Source organism: Bufo gargarizans, chromosome 2 (assembly GCF_014858855.1).
Source record: "Bufo gargarizans isolate SCDJY-AF-19 chromosome 2, ASM1485885v1, whole genome shotgun sequence".
NCBI classification, from domain to species: domain Eukaryota; kingdom Metazoa; phylum Chordata; class Amphibia; order Anura; family Bufonidae; genus Bufo; species Bufo gargarizans.
In genome coordinates this window covers 106,087,552-106,106,072 of record NC_058081.1, presented here as the reverse complement: position 1 = coordinate 106,106,072, position 18,521 = coordinate 106,087,552, and the positions used below count along the sequence as shown (strand labels likewise).

Here is an 18,521-nt window from a genome sequence, read left to right as displayed (position 1 = left end):
CTATGGCCCATGGGGCTGCCATAAACCAATTTTCTTACTGCGGATGTTAAGAACAGCTCAGGCAAGATGGCAGCCCCCTTAATCATGTTCAGGAAAAAAAAAAAAATGCAACCAGAAAATAAAAACAGATTAGAAAACAAATGTCACTATCTGGTTTTAACTGGCAGATAAAACTTTTGGTGGCACATTTCCTTTAAATTGCTGCTCATTCTGCCCTTCGAAGTCCAGGAGGCGGTCCTATCCGTGATTGACAGCCTTCCCTCTGACTGTGTATACAGAGATAGCTGTCAATCTCTGATGGAGCCGCCTCCTGGACTTCAAAGGGCAGAATGAGCAAGAACTTAAAGAATACAGGTTTATCGGAAAATATTCAGTATAAACCTATATATCAATCTGCTCAGTTCCTCCAGCTCTAATACATGCTGCCTGCAGCTCATACACAATGTTCAACAAGACAGGTTCCCTTTTGAAGGGCATCTGTCAGCAGATTTGTTTCTATGAAACTGACTGACCTGTTACATGTGAGGGCACGGTGGTTGCAGAGAGGTGTAATGGCAACGCCCTCATTGCTCCTAGAGGCTCATTTGCATATAGTAAAACCTCATTTTTCTCAGCAATGCGGACACATATGTACGTGGGACCAGCACAGATGCCTTCAGCTGCCAAGTGCACATGTAACAGGTCAGCCAGTTTTATAGGTACCAATCTTCTGACAGATGCCCTTTAAAGGGAACCTGTTACCAGTTTCATGGGGTCCTAACTAAGGGCAACATAAATAAGTGACTGATTCTCTTAGCAAAATGCTGGGTCACTTTCTCTAATTGGCCCAGTCAATCTGCCAACATCTTGTATTGAAAAGCTCCAGCTGATAATGATGAGTCCTGAATATTCAGGGGCTCCTGACTCTCCCGCGCCAACCTGCTGCTGAATGACAGCTATTTTCCATATGAATCAGCAGCAGGTGGGCAGGGGAGTGGCTATAGCTCTGAATTAAATATACGCTGGACTCAACGACATCACGCTGGACTCGAATCAGCTCATTAGCATGCGGCATCTTTGTGTGTATATTATAAGGTAACCATCTGTCACACCAGTAAGTGAATACATCTAAGGTACTTTTTAGTAGTTAATGATTGTATATAATTAGTTAGATTATAATCAAATATCCACATGACAGGTTCCCTTTAAGCAGCCATTTTTATTCCTTCACCCTGCCAAAAAAAGGGAAGTGGATTGAATTAGAGATGGCAAAAAAAAAAGTGCAAACTTCACTAATAAAATGTGAAGAGGAGCTGTTGATAAGAGTTGGCACCGGCAATATTACAGGGCAAGAAATGCCTGCACGTTTCCATATGTACCTACTATTAGGTCTGCTTATAAAGGAGGTGTTCACACACGCCTTCCATGTCTGGTGGAACGTACTTTATTTGATTTCTCTACGTCCTATACCCATAGATTTATTGTCCTGCCTCACATTCACCTGTGGACTTCCGCCATGTTCCTTGGATGAAAGCTGTTGGCACTAGGCTAATTCTGATCCACGCGTTTCACACAGACTTGCATCGCCTCTACTATTCCGAGGTGATGAATCCGTTCCTTTCATCGGTCACATTTCACATCCATAAACAGCAGCCTATGTATCACGGCAAAGAATGTCTAAGCTACAGATTTTTTTCACGTCCTTTCCATTATAGATGAAGAGACTCCTTCACCAGGAGTTGTTAGTATTTCCTAGCCCTTCACATACCAAACCACCGTCCCTCTGCCCCCTACGTATACTTTTTGCCTACTCCTTGCTATTCTGACCCACCTTTCAAGCAGTCATTTCTTCCGCTCCCCCACCCAACATTCCTCGTCCTTGCTCCAGTTAAATTCCTCTTGTTTTACTTTCTCCCTTGCTGCCTTGATGTTCTCCTCCCCTCCTATACATTCCTCTGCTTTCCCCCCAGATCTCTCAAGCCCTTGCTTCTCTCTGGAAGACGTGCCCTGCTCGGCACAGGCAGGATATGGAAGCAATGCAGAATGGAGCCAGCAATTTCACACTGCTCAGCCTGTGCTTGGGATGAGGCTGCTGCGGGATGTTTATTTGAGGGCAGGGTAACCTCAGACAAACATCCTGCTTTTATCCTGCTTCTAAACCAAAACCTCTGCACAGACGCGACCGCAGGATCCTGACTGTGTAACGAGGGGAGTACGAATGTGCGCCTGTATGGCTTCTGCCTGTGTGTGCGCATACTATGCTATTCATATACCTGTGCCTTCATGGACTCTAAAGAGGCCTGTGAACCCAGCCTAAGGCCTCATGCAAACAACCGTATTTTGGTCGCACTCGGACACATTAATTTCTATGGGTCCCCCCCCAAAAAAAAAAAAACTGATATCATCTGCGTGCTGCCTGCATCCGTGCAGCTGGGCCACAAATTATAAAACCTATGCTATTGTCGTTTAGGTCTGAGACGCCCATTTGTATGACCTTTTGGGGTTTCCAGCGGTCAGACCTCCTACAGTCTAGGTGTTATCTTCTATCTTGTGGGTAGGGGATAATGTCGTCTAACCAAAATATCCCTTTAAAACTGAGAAATCTCTTTAAAAGAAAAAAGTGTCTCTGGAGCTCAATCGTGTCCTCTTTCCTCATTCTCGCTGGCATGTGTCTGGCTGTAAGACAACTGGCTGCAGGAGGAACCTTCCTATTGTCTTCCCTCTTTGGCCACGTTGACTAAACCCCACCCGTTGAGGCATTTACTAGCTGAAAATGGAACAGATTGACCTCTGTGTTCTGTGTGGGATTTCTGCAAGATATTGCAAGGCCAGCTTCACACTAGCGCTAGAGATCCGGCAGGCTGGAATCTGGAATGAAACTAATGAACATTGCAAACCATACCCACTTTCCCACCCACTTTTCAAAAATAAAGTGAATTATGGTATAAGAATGGAAAATGTTGCACAATTTTTCTGTAGGTAAAGGTCTCAAAAGCCCTATTGTGCGACTTTTTGAAGCCAGAATTCTGCAGTGAAGGAAGTGATAAATTCCCCCCAATCTGTCCATACTTTAATTTGCGTTTCTATGCAGCAGGTTTACAGTATTTAGCAAAACTGCCCTGCTTATACATTCAAGTCACATTATTATGACCACTTCCTACTTTCGATGTCGGCAGCACATAGCTCATGAAGCAAGTCACGTGTTTTTCTCCTGACACGCCGTGTCACTGATATGAGAGGTGAACATCAGCTATGAAGGTGTGCGAGGGGAACTGACACTCTACAGTGGAGCAGGTCACCCCAAAAAAGAACCGGGGGCTACCAGGCATGCGTCTACAAACAGATCAGTAAATCCTACTGGGGCTCTGAAGCAGCCGGATGCTCGCTGCACCTCTGCAAACAAAGTTGCATTAGCAGAAAAGGCTTCAATTTTCACTGCAGTATTGGAAGTGGACCTCCAACTAATTGGCAAAGGGTTGCCTTCTCTGAGTCAGGTTTTCTGCTTAATCAATTGGATGGACGTTGGCGTGTCAGGAGAAAAACATCAGAGAAGAAACTCCCTGCAACCATTGCTGGAAGAACAGCTGGCGGCAGTGTTATGGTCTGGGCATTATTTTCATGGTACAGTCATCCTTGTGAAAGGCACTCTCAGCCGATTTGGGTATGAATCCATCCTTGCAGATCATGTACACCCTTTATATGTCTTCCCTGGAGTGGATGGGATCTTCCAGCAAGACATTGCGACATGTCATACGGTTAGAAATGTCCCAACATTGGTTGCAAGAGCATGACCAAGACTTCCAAGTACTACCCTGGCCCCCTAATTCTCCAGACTTGAACCAAGTTGAGCGTTTGTGGGACCACCTTGATGTTTGTGTTTGCTCTATGGATCTTCCCCCGCACACCCTCCAGCAGCTGTGGGATGTCCTGCAGTCATCATGGATCCAGATACCTGTGACAACCTACCAGCACCTTATGGAGTCACTCCCAGCCCGTACTGCACACGACGATCACTCTGTATATTAGCTGGTGGTCATAATAACGTGATTCGACTGTGTAGAAAATAAAGGTTGCTACGTAGATGTAGCAGGGAGTTAATAAACCAAAAACTATTTGTACACTGAACATCAGTCGGTCACAGTCTTGCTATGTTCATCACATAAGATGCACCTCGCTCAGTGAAATGCCTCTGGTTATTATGTCATTACATAAGTCCCTTGGCAGGAAAGGTTATGCCCTACCCCCTCTCTGATTTTTGCCATGAAGACTGAGAAGATTTAGGATATGCGCACTCTACAGGAGCCGTCTCCTTTCAGACCACAAGAGCCCTTTGATGTCCTTTCCAAACTGCTGTCACAGAGTTTCCATTTAGGCAGGAACAGCCAGGCCTAAAAGTAGAATCGTATGGTTCTCTCCTGAGGGAAGGGTCCCCAGGGGCTGTCTTGAGATCAGAAAAATGAGTGGGCCCTGAAGGCAACTCGCGGATTTTCCCGGGGGATGCTCAGTGACAGAGAATCCTTGTCATTTACGTTCTAAAACGGTAATGTCAGGATGTCCTGAGAACGTCCTCCCAAGCTGTGTATGGTTACTTAATTGATTTCGTTTGAGCACTACTTCATTACCAGACCCTGTTTATTTTAGGGTGACCTCTCCCGTACGTCTTAAACGTATGTCTCTTACAGGCTTTGCGTTGATCCCTTCCCCTTGCCCTACTTTTCTCTCGATGGCAGCAGGAGGAGGCAGCTTCCTGTGCAAGGGGCCCAGGGTAGGGTATGAGGTCTGGCATAGTGGAGTAACCCTAATCAGGCTCTGGTATCCTTCTCCTGAACATTTCGCTCAGGTCTTATCTCCTTCCTCTTCCCTCCCTCACTCGGCTTATCACTTCAGTTAATTGAAAACCAGCAAGCTGCTCCTGCAGAAAGGGATTTGCACCTTCTTAAAGGGGCACAACACACATTTTGATCTCACAAAGGTTTTTCTCATTTTGCTAAATTATTTTCATCTGACTTACAAGATAAGCCTGCCCTAGCATGGACAGACGGGCCAAGATCTATATTCTTAAAGAAATGCAGAAGTAAAAACGCTGGTATCAGTCATAGATTGTATGAAGTGTAACGACAATAGACTGCAAATGTGTAAGCAGTCAAAAACACGGAAAGAAACAGACACTCAAAAAACACGGATGATGTATGTGTGACATCCATATTGCATCCGTGTTTTATTTTTTGTGAGTGTCCGCATCTGTTGCTCCGTTCCATGGCCCCGGAAAAATTATAGATTTATATCCGTTTTGTGGACAAGAATAGGCTATTCTCTAATGAGCCGTCCATTCCGCAAATCGCGGACGGCACACAGGCGGCATCCGTGTTTTGTGGACCGCAAAACATGGCACGTTTGTGTGAACGAGCCCTTAGAGGGATTGTCCAGGATTTAACAACTGATGACCTATCCCTAAGAGAACTCGGAATTATCAGATCAGCCAGTGTCTGGCACCCCGGCAGGTTATCTAAGAATTCCGTTATGGATTCCACTTATGGTCCATGGTAGCGGAATCTGTAACGGAATGCTCAAATAACCCGAACCTTGTACGCCGAACTGGAAAACACAGGTTTGCTCATCCCTGTTCCTGAGTGGTGCTGGTATTACACAGCTTCATTCCTTGTGTAGTGGAGGGAGTTGGTTACTGCAGCACTGCTGACTGGGAGTGGTCCTGCGGTAACCAGCTCCATCCACTACAGTGGACACAGTGGTAGTTCCTGCGCCATATTTACTCCCGACCAGCTGCTCACCGGAGGCACAGGGTGTGGGAGCTCCACCAGTCTGATATTGATGACCTTTCCTAGTTTGATAAATCCTGGAGAATCCCTGGGGGAAGATTTATCAAACCGGTGTAAATGAAAACTGGCTTAGTTGCCCATAGCAACCAATCAGATTCCACCTTTCACTTTCCAAAGAAGCTCGGAAAAATGAATGGTGGAAATTCTTGGTTGCTATGGGCAACTAAGGCTACTTTCACACTAGCGTTCAGGGCTCCGCTTGTGAGTTCCGTTTAAAGGCTCTCACAAGCGGCCCCGAACGCATCCCTACTGCCCTAATGCATTCTGAGTGGATGCGGATCCGCTCAGAATGCATCAGTCTGGCAGCGTTTGTCCTCCACTCCGCTCAGCAGGCGGACACCCGAACGCTGCTTGCAGCGTTCGGGTGTCCGCCTGGCCGTGCGGAGGCAAACGGATCCGTCCAGACTTACAATGTAAGTCAATAGGGACGGATCCGTTTGAAGTTGACACAGTGTGGCTCAATTTCAAACGGATCCGTCCCCCATTGACTTTCAATGTAAAGTCTGGACGGATCCGTCTGACTAACTTTCACACTTAGAATTTTTTTCTAAACTATAGTGCAGACGGATCCGTTCTGAACGGATCCCATCATCTGCATTATAGGAGCGGAACTGTCTGTGCAGACACCAGACGGATCCGCTCTGAACGCAAGTGTGAAAGTAGCCTAAGCCAGTTTTCCTTTTACATCAGTTTTGATAATTCTACCCCTTGTTGTTTTGGCAGAATTTCTTCTTTTATTTTTTTCAGTCTTAGGCCCCTTTCACACGAGCGAGTTTTCCGCGCGGGCGCAATGCGTGTACGTGAGATTTATTTTTATTTTTATTTTTTTCACGCATCAGTTCTGCGTTGCGTGAAAAATGCAGCTTGTTCTATAGTCTGTGTTTTTCACGCAGCCCTGGCCCCATAGAAGTGAATAGATCTTCAGTGAAAAACGCATTGCATCCGCAAGCGGGTGCATATGCAATGCGTTTTTCACTGGCGGTTGCTAAGGGATGTTGTTTGTAAACCTTCAGGTTTTTTTTTTATCACACGCGTGAAAAACGCATTGCACCCGCGCGGAAAACACTGAACGCAATTGCAGACAAAACTGAACTTGCTTGCAAAATGGTGCGAGTTTCACGGAACGCACCCGTACCTAATCCGTCACGCTCGTGTGAAAGAGGCCTTAGGGCCCATTCAGGTGGCCGTAGTGCTTTACAGATCCACAAAACACGGATACTGGACGTGTACGTTCTGCAATTTGCGGACCGCACATGGCCACATCCATAATAGAAAATGCTTATTCTTGTTCGCAATTGCGGACAAGCTCTATCTTTTCCACGCAACAGAACCACCGTGTGCTGTCCGCATCTTTTGCGACCCCATTGAAATGACTCGTTCATACGGCCGTCTGAATGAGCCCTTAATGAGTTTGAAATAAAATAAAGATAAACACAAATAAAACACAGAACCTGGTGAATAGACTGCAGCATCACTTCTATGAACAGGCCCCATTCACAAGGATTTTGCAAAGGCAAAATCTGCCGCATATTCCTTAATCAAAGCCGTCGCTGTTTCTGAATGGAGCTAATCGATGAACGGACACAGGCCACGGCATCTGTCTAACGCCGCACAAATAATTTTTTTTTTTTCTTGTGTGTACACTGCCAGCCATGCAAACTGCAGTGAGGCCTACCATTAAAAACAGTGGAAGGAGAACACTGAGCAGCTGCCACCTAAATTTCGGCCTCAAAAGACTGAACAGGGCCTTATGACTATTACTGAAGATAAGCTTACCAACTGTTTCCTATGACATCCAGTAGAATTGGGGATGTAGGTCTGAGTCCTATTATATGCTGGACTGAGAATACACGCACTAAAGTGATGCTTGATGTTTTTAGCCCTTTATCAACTTTTTGTAATCAATTTATCTTTCAGGTACATTGGTATAACTTTATTAACTTCAGTATTTATTTATTTTTCTCTCTACAGTAGACACCAGTCTGTCTTTTGACTCCAGTAAGCAGGGCCATTGGTGCAGTGTGGCGTACTGGGAGCACCGGACACGCGTGGGCCGCCTCTATGCTGTGTGTCAGCCTTCAGTCAGCATCTTCTATGATCTACCTCAAGGGAGCGGCTTCTGCCTGGGCCAGTTGAATCTGGAGAATCGGAGTGAGGCTGCGTCTAGGACACGAGGGAAGATCGGACTGGGTATTGTGCTAAGCAAGGAGCCGGATGGGGTGTGGACCTATAATCGCAGCGACCACCCTATTTTTGTAAACTCTCCAACGCTTGATTCACCCAGCTGCCGGTCCCTTGTTGTACGCAAGGTGATGCCCGGCTATTCCCTCAAAGTGTTTGACTATAAGAAGTCGTGCATCCTACAGCATCTCCCCGCGCCCCCGGAATATGCAGATGGACCGTATGACCCTAACAGTATACGCATCAGTTTTGCTAAGGGCTGGGGACCATGCTACTCTCGCCAGATGATCACCTCCTGCCCCTGCTGGCTGGAGGTGTTGTTAGGACGGTAGCAGCCAGTCCACTGTTTTTTTTTTTTGCCGTTTTTGTTTCTTCTCCATTCAGTTGATGTATTAACATCGAAGGATACAGACCACTTCCAGCTGACCGATTAGTTAGTAAGGCCCCTGGTTAACCCCTCTTCTGTCATGGAGGCATGCATTACCTGGTTTATAATCTACACGCGTGTTAATAATGCACATCATGCCTCATTGCCAGAAGATGGGCTTTCCAACATCAATACACGATGGAACTGAGGAGCCATTTCCTTCTTTGGGATTTAACCTTGATTTAGCCCCGTTTCCTCATGCTCTTGGCTGTAGCTGCCATGTTATCCTGCATGTTTGAAGAACACGGCTGTGAACACCCTGATGCCGCACAACTATGCACATGGTTACAAGATGACACCTCTGTGGATCTGCGTCATGTCACATTAACCTTTCCGGTGCCATAAGAATGAACCTCTTCTTGCCACAAGGACCTGGACTGCCTTGCTTGCCTTTTTTTTTTTTTTAAACTTTGCAATGTACTGCAGGTCCTTGGTATTGAAATAGTTAATTTCCTTTTGAAGGAGGCATCCACACTACTACACACACTTCTCACAAAAAAAAAGGACTCTCCCAAATACCGTGCCCTAGATTTAATATAAAATGTTTATATATTATATGGAAAATATATATTATACTTGTAAATACGGAGTCATTTTTACAATGTCATTATTTATGTATGGTGCAATGTGTATATGAACCTAAGTACAAATAAAATGCACTTTGGCTTTTACAGTTCTTCCAGCACAGAATCAATAAACGAAAACCCAGTGTAGTGAAAACGCACGGGAAATTTATCTTAACGGTTCACTTCATGGGTGACCAGAGCCTCTTTAAAGGGGTAATAGGGGTTCAAGTAAAGAAAAAGGCTATGCTTTGTATTATGAAAAGTTGTTGTACCATTTTTAAGTATACTTTTTGTAATCAATTTCTCACAAGAGTTAAAGGGTGCAGGGGTAGGATAGGTCATCAATATCTGATCTTCAGGGGTCTGACACCCAGCACCCCTGCCGGGCAGCTGGTCGAGGAGGAGGCAGCGCTCCATGCGAGTTGTTGCTTCCTATTCATTACACTGCGCGTCGTCTCCTGTGGAGTAGTGTAATTGGAGCGAGTACTTATCATTACACTGCGTTTCCGAGACGGCGGGCAGTGTAATGAAGAGGAAGTAGTGCCTTCTCCTGTTTCTCTCCCTGCTTGCTGCTGATATGTCGACAGTGAGCAGTAAGACAGACAGGAGACAGCACATGCGCAAGACGCGTGCCTTCTCGTCATACAGCTGATCAGCGGTGGTGTCGGACCCCGGCCGTTCTGATGTTGATGATCTAACCTGAGGATAGGTCATCAATACTAAAAGCTTTGCTTTCTGTCATTCAGTGGGAACCTTCTTTGTTTGCTTTCAGTGAATAATAATCTGCTTATGTGATAGACCAGGTGTGGACAGTCTAATTGCAGCTGCATTGCATAACTGTGCGCACCCCACCAGCAAACTGCTACTATTTTCCTTAGAAATTCTTTATTGTTAATGGCCGTGCAGTTTTACCAGTAAAAATACAAAACCGTGTGGCCACTAACAATAGGCAAGCAGCTGAGAATGAATTATTAAAGGGGTGTCCCGAGACTTTTATACTGATGACCTGTCCTCTGGATAGGTCATCGGAATGTGATCGTTGGGTTTTCTGACCCCCGCCGATCACCTGTGCTCGCAGTAGCACCTTGGCCTTCTCTTAGCTCACCAAGCGCAGAGCCATACATTATATAGCGGAAGTGTTTGTTATTGCAGCCCCATTCACGTCAATGGGGCTGAGCTGCGCCTAGGCCACGTGACGTCACCGGGCTAAGCTGTGAGAAGGCCGCTGTGCTACTGCAAGTGCCTTCTCAAACCGCTGATTGACGTGGATCCCAGGTGTCAGATCCCCACGATCAGATACTGGTGACCTATCTAGTATAAAAATCTCAGAAAATAGGGTAAGTGCTGCTGACATGCGGATGAATAATCATATTAACAATAGCTTGTTACCATGCAGTAGGATGATTGCTACACTTAAATGTCCTTTAGGCCTCTTTCACACGAGCGAGTTTCCCATGTAGGAAAAAAAAAACGTTCATGTACACAGACCCACTGGAATGAATGGGTTACGATTCAGTTCAGGTGCGATGCGTGAAGTGAACGCATAGCACCTGCACTGAATCGTAACCCATTCATTCCAGTGGGTCTGTGTACATGAACTTTTTTTTTTTTTTTTTTTTCACGCATCAGTTCTGTGTTGCATGAAAAACGCAGCATGTTCTATATTCTGTGGTTTTCACGCAGCCCCATAGAAGCGAATGGGGCTTCAGTGAAAAACGCATTGCATCCGCAAACCAGTGCGGATGCAATGCGTTTGTCGCTGATGGTTGCTAGGAGATGTTGTTTGTAAACCTTCAGTTTATCGCATGCATCAAAACACATTGCACCCGTGTGGGAAAAAACTGAACTGAATGCAATCGCAGACAAAACTGACTGAACTTTCTTGCGAAATGGTGCAAGAAAGTGCAGTGCATCTGTGTGTCCATCCTATTCAGTACAGATTTTGGATCCACTGGCGGGAAGTAAGGGAGAATCTTACTGATGCCTGTTTCTTTAAATTGATCTGTGTTACGAGCCATTTCAGGGTGTGAGGGGGAGACGAGACTTAATATTCCACAATGCAGATACTCGCAGGAAGTCCAGAAAAAAAGAGTTGCCCCAAGTTTCCTACTAAGAACCTCCAAAAATCGGAATGCATTTGGCATACAGAGGATTTTAGGATTAGTGCTCGTTGACCTTGATCTAGGTGACTACATGCACTTGTCCTGTTGACCTGTTAGGGTTTCCTCACATGTATTATGTAGGGGAAGTTGAGTGCACTGGATGTGTGTTGTCCTATTTTATCATACAACCACTGGAGTACAGGATACATTAGTAGTCTGACCATCCTGTGGATGTTTAAATTGGACAAGTTTGACAATTGGATAGGTCCGTAATTGATCTGTCAACAGATGACCACGCAAACCGGTTTTGAAAATTAAAGACTTTGTCCAAAAATGATCTCATATGTTTGATTCAGTTTAAGGTAGAGGTAGCCATACATTTCCTGTTTTATATTTAATAGTGTCCAAAATTTTCTTTGCAATATTACATTGTGCACCTGTTAGAAGCAGCTTTAGGATTCATGCAAATGACCATATCAGTTTTGCGGTCAGCAAAATACGGAGGCAGTCCGTGTGCGTTCTGCATTTTATTTTATTTTTTTCCAGACCCATTCACTTCAATGGGTCTGTGGTTTCCATTTTGCAGACATATTTTCTTTTTGTGGAACAGACATACAGACGCGGAAAGCACACGGATGATCCGTGTGCTTTCTGCATCTGTATGTTTGCTCCCCAAAAAGATAGAACATGTCTTATACTTGGCTGCAAAATGTGGACCACGGACCCACTGCAGGTTTTTCAGGCAAAGCCAGACGTGGATTAAAAAGGAATCTGAAATATAAAATAAAGATGTATACGTTGGCTGAAAAACCTGTAGGGAAATCTGCCTCAAAACCTCTAAAAAAAAAAAAAAAAAAAAAAAAAGAGACCTACACCCGGGACCCCTGCCGATCAGATGCTGATGATCTATCCAGAGGATAGATTTTCAGTTTAAACAAAGAGCAGAACTCTTTTAAGGCTGCGTTCACAAAAGCAGCATAAACTCAGTTTACCGTATCCAGCATAACTGGACATGGCCCCATACCATTGGATTCCTATTGACTATAATGGGAACAGACTGTGATCCATCCCCTTCCCGGCATAAATGTCTGCTTTCGGCTGGACAAAAAGTCCTACAGACTTTTAAGCCGGAAAGCAATCGGATCTCATTTTAGTCAATGGGGATCTGGCTATGCCGGATAGGGTAAACTCTGGTACTCTTTTCCGGTGAAACCCCAGAGTCCATACCGTATATGTAAACGTAGCCTAATGAGATATATATAATTTTTATTGAATTTTTTCTCTCTTGTGCGGGGAGGGGGGGAAGCTATAAGTAAAAGCCACCCCACACTTTAACCCCTTAAGGACACGGCCATATTTCACCTTAAGGACTTGGCCATTTTTTGCAAATCTGACCAGTGTCACTTTATTTGGTGATAACTTTAAAATGCTTTTACTTATCCAGGCCATTCTGAGATTGTGTTTTCGTCATGTATTGTACTTCATGACACTGGTCAAATGAAGTAAAAAAATAAAAATCTTTTTTATTTCTTAAAAAAAAAAATACCAAATTTACCCAATTTTTAGTGACCAGTTCAGGTCTGAAGTCACTTTGTGAGGCTTACATTAGGGATCGACCGATATTGATTTTTTAGGGCCGATACCGATAATTTGTGAACTTTCAGGCCGATAGCCGATAATTTATACCGATATTCTGGGAATTTTCATTTTTGAAAAAAAAATTAAAATTCCCACAAATCTGCTGAAAATTAATGTTTATTGTTAATGTGTATTTTTTTTTTTTTTGTAAATCTTTCTTTTTCATTTAATATTTTGGTGTTTTTTATTTTTATTACTTTTTTTTTTTTTTAAACTAACTTTTAGCCCCCTTAGGGACTAGAACCCTTGTCCTATTCACCCTGATAGAGATCTATCAGGGTGAATAGGAGCTCACACTGTCCCTGCTGCTCTGTGCTTTGTGCACACAGCAGCATGGAGCTTACCATGACAGCCAGGGCTTCAATAGCGTCCTGGCTGCCATGGTAACCGATCGGAGCCCCAGCATTACACTGGGGAGCAGGGGAGAGGGAATCCTGTGGGGGGCGCACTGCGACTGGGGTGGGGGGGGGGGGGGCGCACTGCGCCACCAATGCTGAATACTGGGGGGGCTTTGGGGGGAGGCGCACTGCGCCACCAATGTCTAATATTGGGGGGGGAGGGCGCACTGCGCCACCAATGTCTGATACGGGGGGCTTGGGGGGGCGCACTGCGCCACCAATGAAGCTTAATTTCTAATTTATTCATATACAGGAGGCGGGAGCTGGCTGCAGGATCACATAGCCGGCTCCCGACCTCTATGAGCTGTAGCTGCGATCCGCGGCACCTGAGGAGTTAACTACCGCAGATCGCAGCTACAGCTCATAGAGGCCGGGAGCCGGCAATGTGATCCTGCAGCTCCCGCCTCCTGTATATGAATTAATGTGAGATTAAGCTTCATTGGTGGCGCAGTGGCCATAGCTCCTCCCCTCCTCTTGTCCCCTGTCCTCCCATTGGCTGGAGCAGCAGCAGCACAGGGGGAGGAGACACTGCTCCTTCTCCCCTGTGCTGCTGCTGAGGGAACACAGAGAGCGCTGTCAGCAGCGCGATCTGTGTTCCCAGGACGTTATCGGAATATCGGCAAAATAAATGCCGATACCGATAACGTTCAAAATCCTGAATATCGGCCGATAATATCGGTAAATCCGATAATCGGTCGATCACTAGCTTACATAATAGAAACCACCCAAAAATGACCCCATTCTAGAATTACACCCCTCAAGGTATTCAAAACTGATTTTACAAACCTCATTAACCCTTAAGGTGCTCCACAAGAGTTATTGGCAAATGAAGATGAAATTTCAGAATTTCTATTTTTTATTTTTATTTTCCATTTTAATCAATTTTTTCCCAAGAACAAAGCAAGGGTTAACAGCCAAGCAAAACTCTATATTTATTGCCCTGACTCTGCGGTTTACAGAAACACCCCATATGTGGTCGTACACTACTGTACGGCCAAGCGGCAGGGCGTAGAGGGAAAGGAGCGCCGTGTGGTTTTTGGAAGGCAGATTGATTTGACTGGTTTCATTACACCATGTCCCATTTGAAGCCCCCCGGATGCACCCCTACAGTAGAAACTTCATAAAAGTGACCCCATTTTGGAAACTACGGGATAAGGTGGCAGTTTTGTTGGGACTATTTTTAGGGTACATATGATTTTTGGTTTATATTACATTTTTGTGAGGTAAGGTTACCAAAAATAGAAATTCTGAAATTTCATCTCCATTTGCCATAAACTGTTGAGGAACACCTAAAGGGTTAATAAAGTTTATAAAATCAGTTTTGCATACCTTGAGGGGTGTAGTTTCTTAGATGGGGTCACTTTTATGGAGTTTCTACTCTAGGGGTATGTCAGTGGTTCTTCAAATGGGACATGGTGTCAAAAAAAAAAAGTCATCAAAATCTGCCTTCCAGAAACCATATGTCGTTCCTTTCCTTTTGTGCCCTGCCGTTTGGTCATACAGCAGTTTACGGCCACATATGGGGTGTTTCTGTAAACTGCAGAATCAGGGTAATAAATATTAAGTTTTGTTTGGCTGTTAACCCTTGCTTTGTTACCAGAAAAAATGGATTAAAATAGAAAATGTGCAAAAAATTGCTGTTTTGGCACCATTTAAATTTTTTTTTCTGGACCGTGTTAATCTGGGGGGTTAGATCATGGGGTTTTATAGAGGAGATTCTTACGGATGCGGCGATACCTAATATGTCTACTTTTCTATTTATTTTAGTTTTGCTAAATATTTTTGGGGAAAAAAACTTTTTGGTGTCTCAAGTCTGAGAACCATAGTTTTTTTTTTTTTTCGATAGTCAGTGGCTAAATTGGGGAAGGGGAGTATAAATTTAGTACTCCATGGAAGTGTGGTACTCCCTGAAGCAACCAATAATGCAGAGGCCCGGATGATCAGGGAACGTGTCACACTGAGTAGTGGTGTCCTTTTGTATCCCCCTCCTGTGACACATTCTGCACTTTTTTGGGGGTCCGTCCCTTCTTTCCAGTATGGAAAGTGTTGGCCAGGGACGATCTGGGCGCCTCCAGTTCCAGAGGTACTCCCACCTGCTCTTTCTCGGTCAGAAATGATCAGGGCCTTGAGGACTGCCTCATAGAACTGAAGGAATTTCCCTGTGTTGCCAGCGCTCTGGGACAGTACAAAACAGTTGTACAAGGCAACCTGCACCAAGTAGACCGCAACTTTTTTGTACCATGCCTGGGTTTTGCGCATGGCGTTATATGGCTTGAGGACTGGATCAGAGAGATCAACTCCTCCCATATACCGATTGTATTCAACGATACAATCGGGCTTGAGGACCGTTGTCGCGGTACCTCGCCCAGGGACAGGGGTGATGCTGTTACCGTGAATTGTGGACAGTACAAGGACATTCCTGCTAACACTCAGAGTGGGGGGGGACATTCTGGGGGTTGAATAATGGAATCTCGCCCCTTGTACACACAAAACCTCGCCCGCTTAGAGGGAACATAACCGTGACCTCCCTTCCAGGTACATAGGCCTCCACAAATATGGCCCCAAAGTGAAAGATGACCCCCCTGATTTTGTACAGGTGGTCATAGGCAGGATCACCTTGGGGGGGGGGGGGGGGGACATGCTGCATTATCTGCATGGCCTCAAACCGGGTACGTGTCATGGCCATACTGTAGAGTGGGGTCTGGTAGAGGATGTCCCCACTCCAGTACTGCCTGACACTGGGTTTTCCTGACTAGGCCCATGTGCAGCACGAGGCCCCAAAACGTCCTCATTTCGGCTGTACTGACCGGAGTCCAGCCACCGGCCCTAGCCAAAAGGGAGCCTGGGTGTTGAGCAACGAACTGTTGGCCATACAGGTTTGTTTGCTCCACCATCAGATTTACAAAGTGGTCACTGAAAAAAAGACAAAAGTAGTCGTATTCGGTGAATTCCACTGTGGAAATCTGGATTCCTGGTTGGCCAACAAAATCAGGAATCGCAGGCTCAAAATTCTCTGGGGTACACCAGACAAGTTCACCGGCAGGGGACTCAGGTGGACTGATCTGGTGGGCCGGAAAACTAGTACGAGCCCCAGAGCTGCTCGTACTAGCGTGGGCCACAGGGTCCCTGGCATGGAGGTCCCCCTGATCCGCCTGGCGGTGTCAACGCCGCCTTGGGGGCTCATCATCATCGCTAGATGATGAGGACGCAGATGACAACAGGAAAGTGGGGTCATCCTCGTCCTCACTGGGGCTCTCGGGCTCAGAGGCAAGCAGGGAGTATGCCTTCTCGGCCGAGAACGTCCAGTGGGCCATAGGGCAGTGTGTGTGTGCGTGCATGTAAATCTTTATTCAGTGTGGGGGCACGGGTGTTTGCGAACTTTGCCCTACAGCTAAAAAAAAACTAACTACAAAAAATTCTAAAAAAGTGTAAAAAAGAAAGTTACAAATGCACTGTGGGGTGGGGTGGACGATGCGCTAACAGTGGCTGGACGCATGAAAAAAAAAAAAACTTGCTCCCAAAAGTGTGTGGGGGCAAGCTGCAGCACCCCTGGGGGGAGGGGTCTAGGGTCACACAGCTAAGTGCTAAAAGTGCATCAAGATGCTAAAAGTGCTTTAGAAAAAAAATAACTTTTTCCCCCGTTCTATCCCTCATTATCCCTGCCGAAATCGCCTATCCCTACCTGTCCCTGCAGACTACAGACCGGTATGAGCGGGGAGAGGAGCTCCGGCAATTCAAATTTGCCGCTCTGCCCTCCCTCCAGCTAATCGGATGCGATCCTAAGAGGTGGCGTGACCGCCACCTCTAAGGATCACAGGACGGTGATTGGTGGTGTATTATCACACCACCGATCACCGTCCTTTCCGGGTTATCGGGTCTTCAGAGACCCAAATAGTCCAGAAACGATGCAAACCGCAGGTCTGAATTGACCTGCGGTTTGCTGCGATTGCTGACGTGGGGGGGTCACAGGGATGTGTGGTGATCGGAACTACACATGCCGTACTGGTATGTCATGTGTCCTTAAGTACCGGGACATCATGCCGTACCGGTATGTCATATTTCCCTAACAGGTTAATGTAACTAGTAAAATTAATGCACAGCAGTGGGGCTTCTTCAGATCCACAGTAGAAAGGTCTATAGCATTCAATCCATATTGCTCCAGGACCCACATGGATAGCAGTTTCATATTTTGTGGTGGTTTCCATGGTAACAAAGCATAAATTTTGTTGGCCTGTGGATTTCATTAGCAGTAAATTTAATTTATTCAAAAACACTCTTAGAGAATGATCAGCTTGAGAATTTTCCAAGTTATTGCAATTAACTCTTTTCCTTTACATACTTCTCAGTGCACAATAAGCCGGAAGATCTCATGGATCTAATTAAACTGAGAAAATGATAGCTCTCCTACCGGACCGGACCTGCAGTGTGTGTGGTCTGGTACAAAGTACTATCAACACCTAGTAAATTCAGCAAGATTCTTAGAAAATACCGTAAAATGTATTCTGTGGTTCTTTGGCCTTCTATTTGATGTACTTGAAGGGAGTCACTGAAATTCACTGTTATACGGGGGCGCAATGCCATGTAGCGCTAGCTCAGCTTAATGTAATTATACCTTTCACTTATCGATCTGTTGCTTTATTCTGGAGAAAAATTACTTTTGATCAATAAGCAAATGAGCAGTTAAAAGGGCATCTGTCAGCAGATTATTACCTTTGAAACTGGCTGACCTGTTTACATGTGCACTTGGCAGCTGATGGCATCTGTGTTGGTCCCATGTACATATGTGCCCGCATTGCTGAGGGTGTGGCAGTTGCAAAGAGAGCAGAGCTTCTAGGTGTAACGGCATCGCCCTCGTTGCTCCTAGAGGCTCATTAGCATATAATGGCTTCTTTTAGACGAGTGAGTTCCACACTCCAGACTCGCAGCGCGCGTATGCAGCAGCTCCCAGCACTGCCGGGGTTGCATACCATTATATTGATTTATAATGCTATGTAACCCCTTTAGAGGTCTAGAATGTATTGTATAACACTGACAGCATTATGTCAGTCAGGACGGGAGCTGTCTCATACGTGCGCTGAGAGTCCCCAGTGTGGAACTCGTTCATCTGAAAGGGGCCAATTCGGGAGATTTATCAAAACTGGTGTAAAAGAAAACTGGCTTATTTGCCCATAGCAGCCAATTAAATTCCACCTTTCATTTTCCAAAGCAGCTACTAAAAGTGAAAGGTGGAATGTGATTGGTTGCTGTGTGCAACTAAGTCAATTTTCCTTTACAGCAGTTTTGATAGATCTCCCCCAATGTATAATGGGACCAACACAGATGCCTTCAGCTGCCAAGTGCACATGTAACAGGCCAGCCAGTGTCATAGGGACAAATCTGCTGACAGGTGCCCT

General features: G+C 45.4%; 1 protein-coding gene across 1 annotated transcript in view; it reads left to right on the top strand.

Moving 5' to 3' along the window:
• Positions 1–9,099, top strand: part of SMAD6 (SMAD family member 6) — a 51,535-nt gene extending 42,436 nt beyond the window's left edge. The window contains exon 4 of the mRNA XM_044283153.1: positions 7,788–9,099. Within this exon, the coding sequence (XP_044139088.1) occupies positions 7,788–8,329 (542 nt within the window). The 3' untranslated portion in view covers positions 8,330–9,099. The remainder of the gene's footprint in view (positions 1–7,787) is intronic.
• The last annotated feature ends 9,422 nt before the right edge of the window (positions 9,100–18,521 follow it).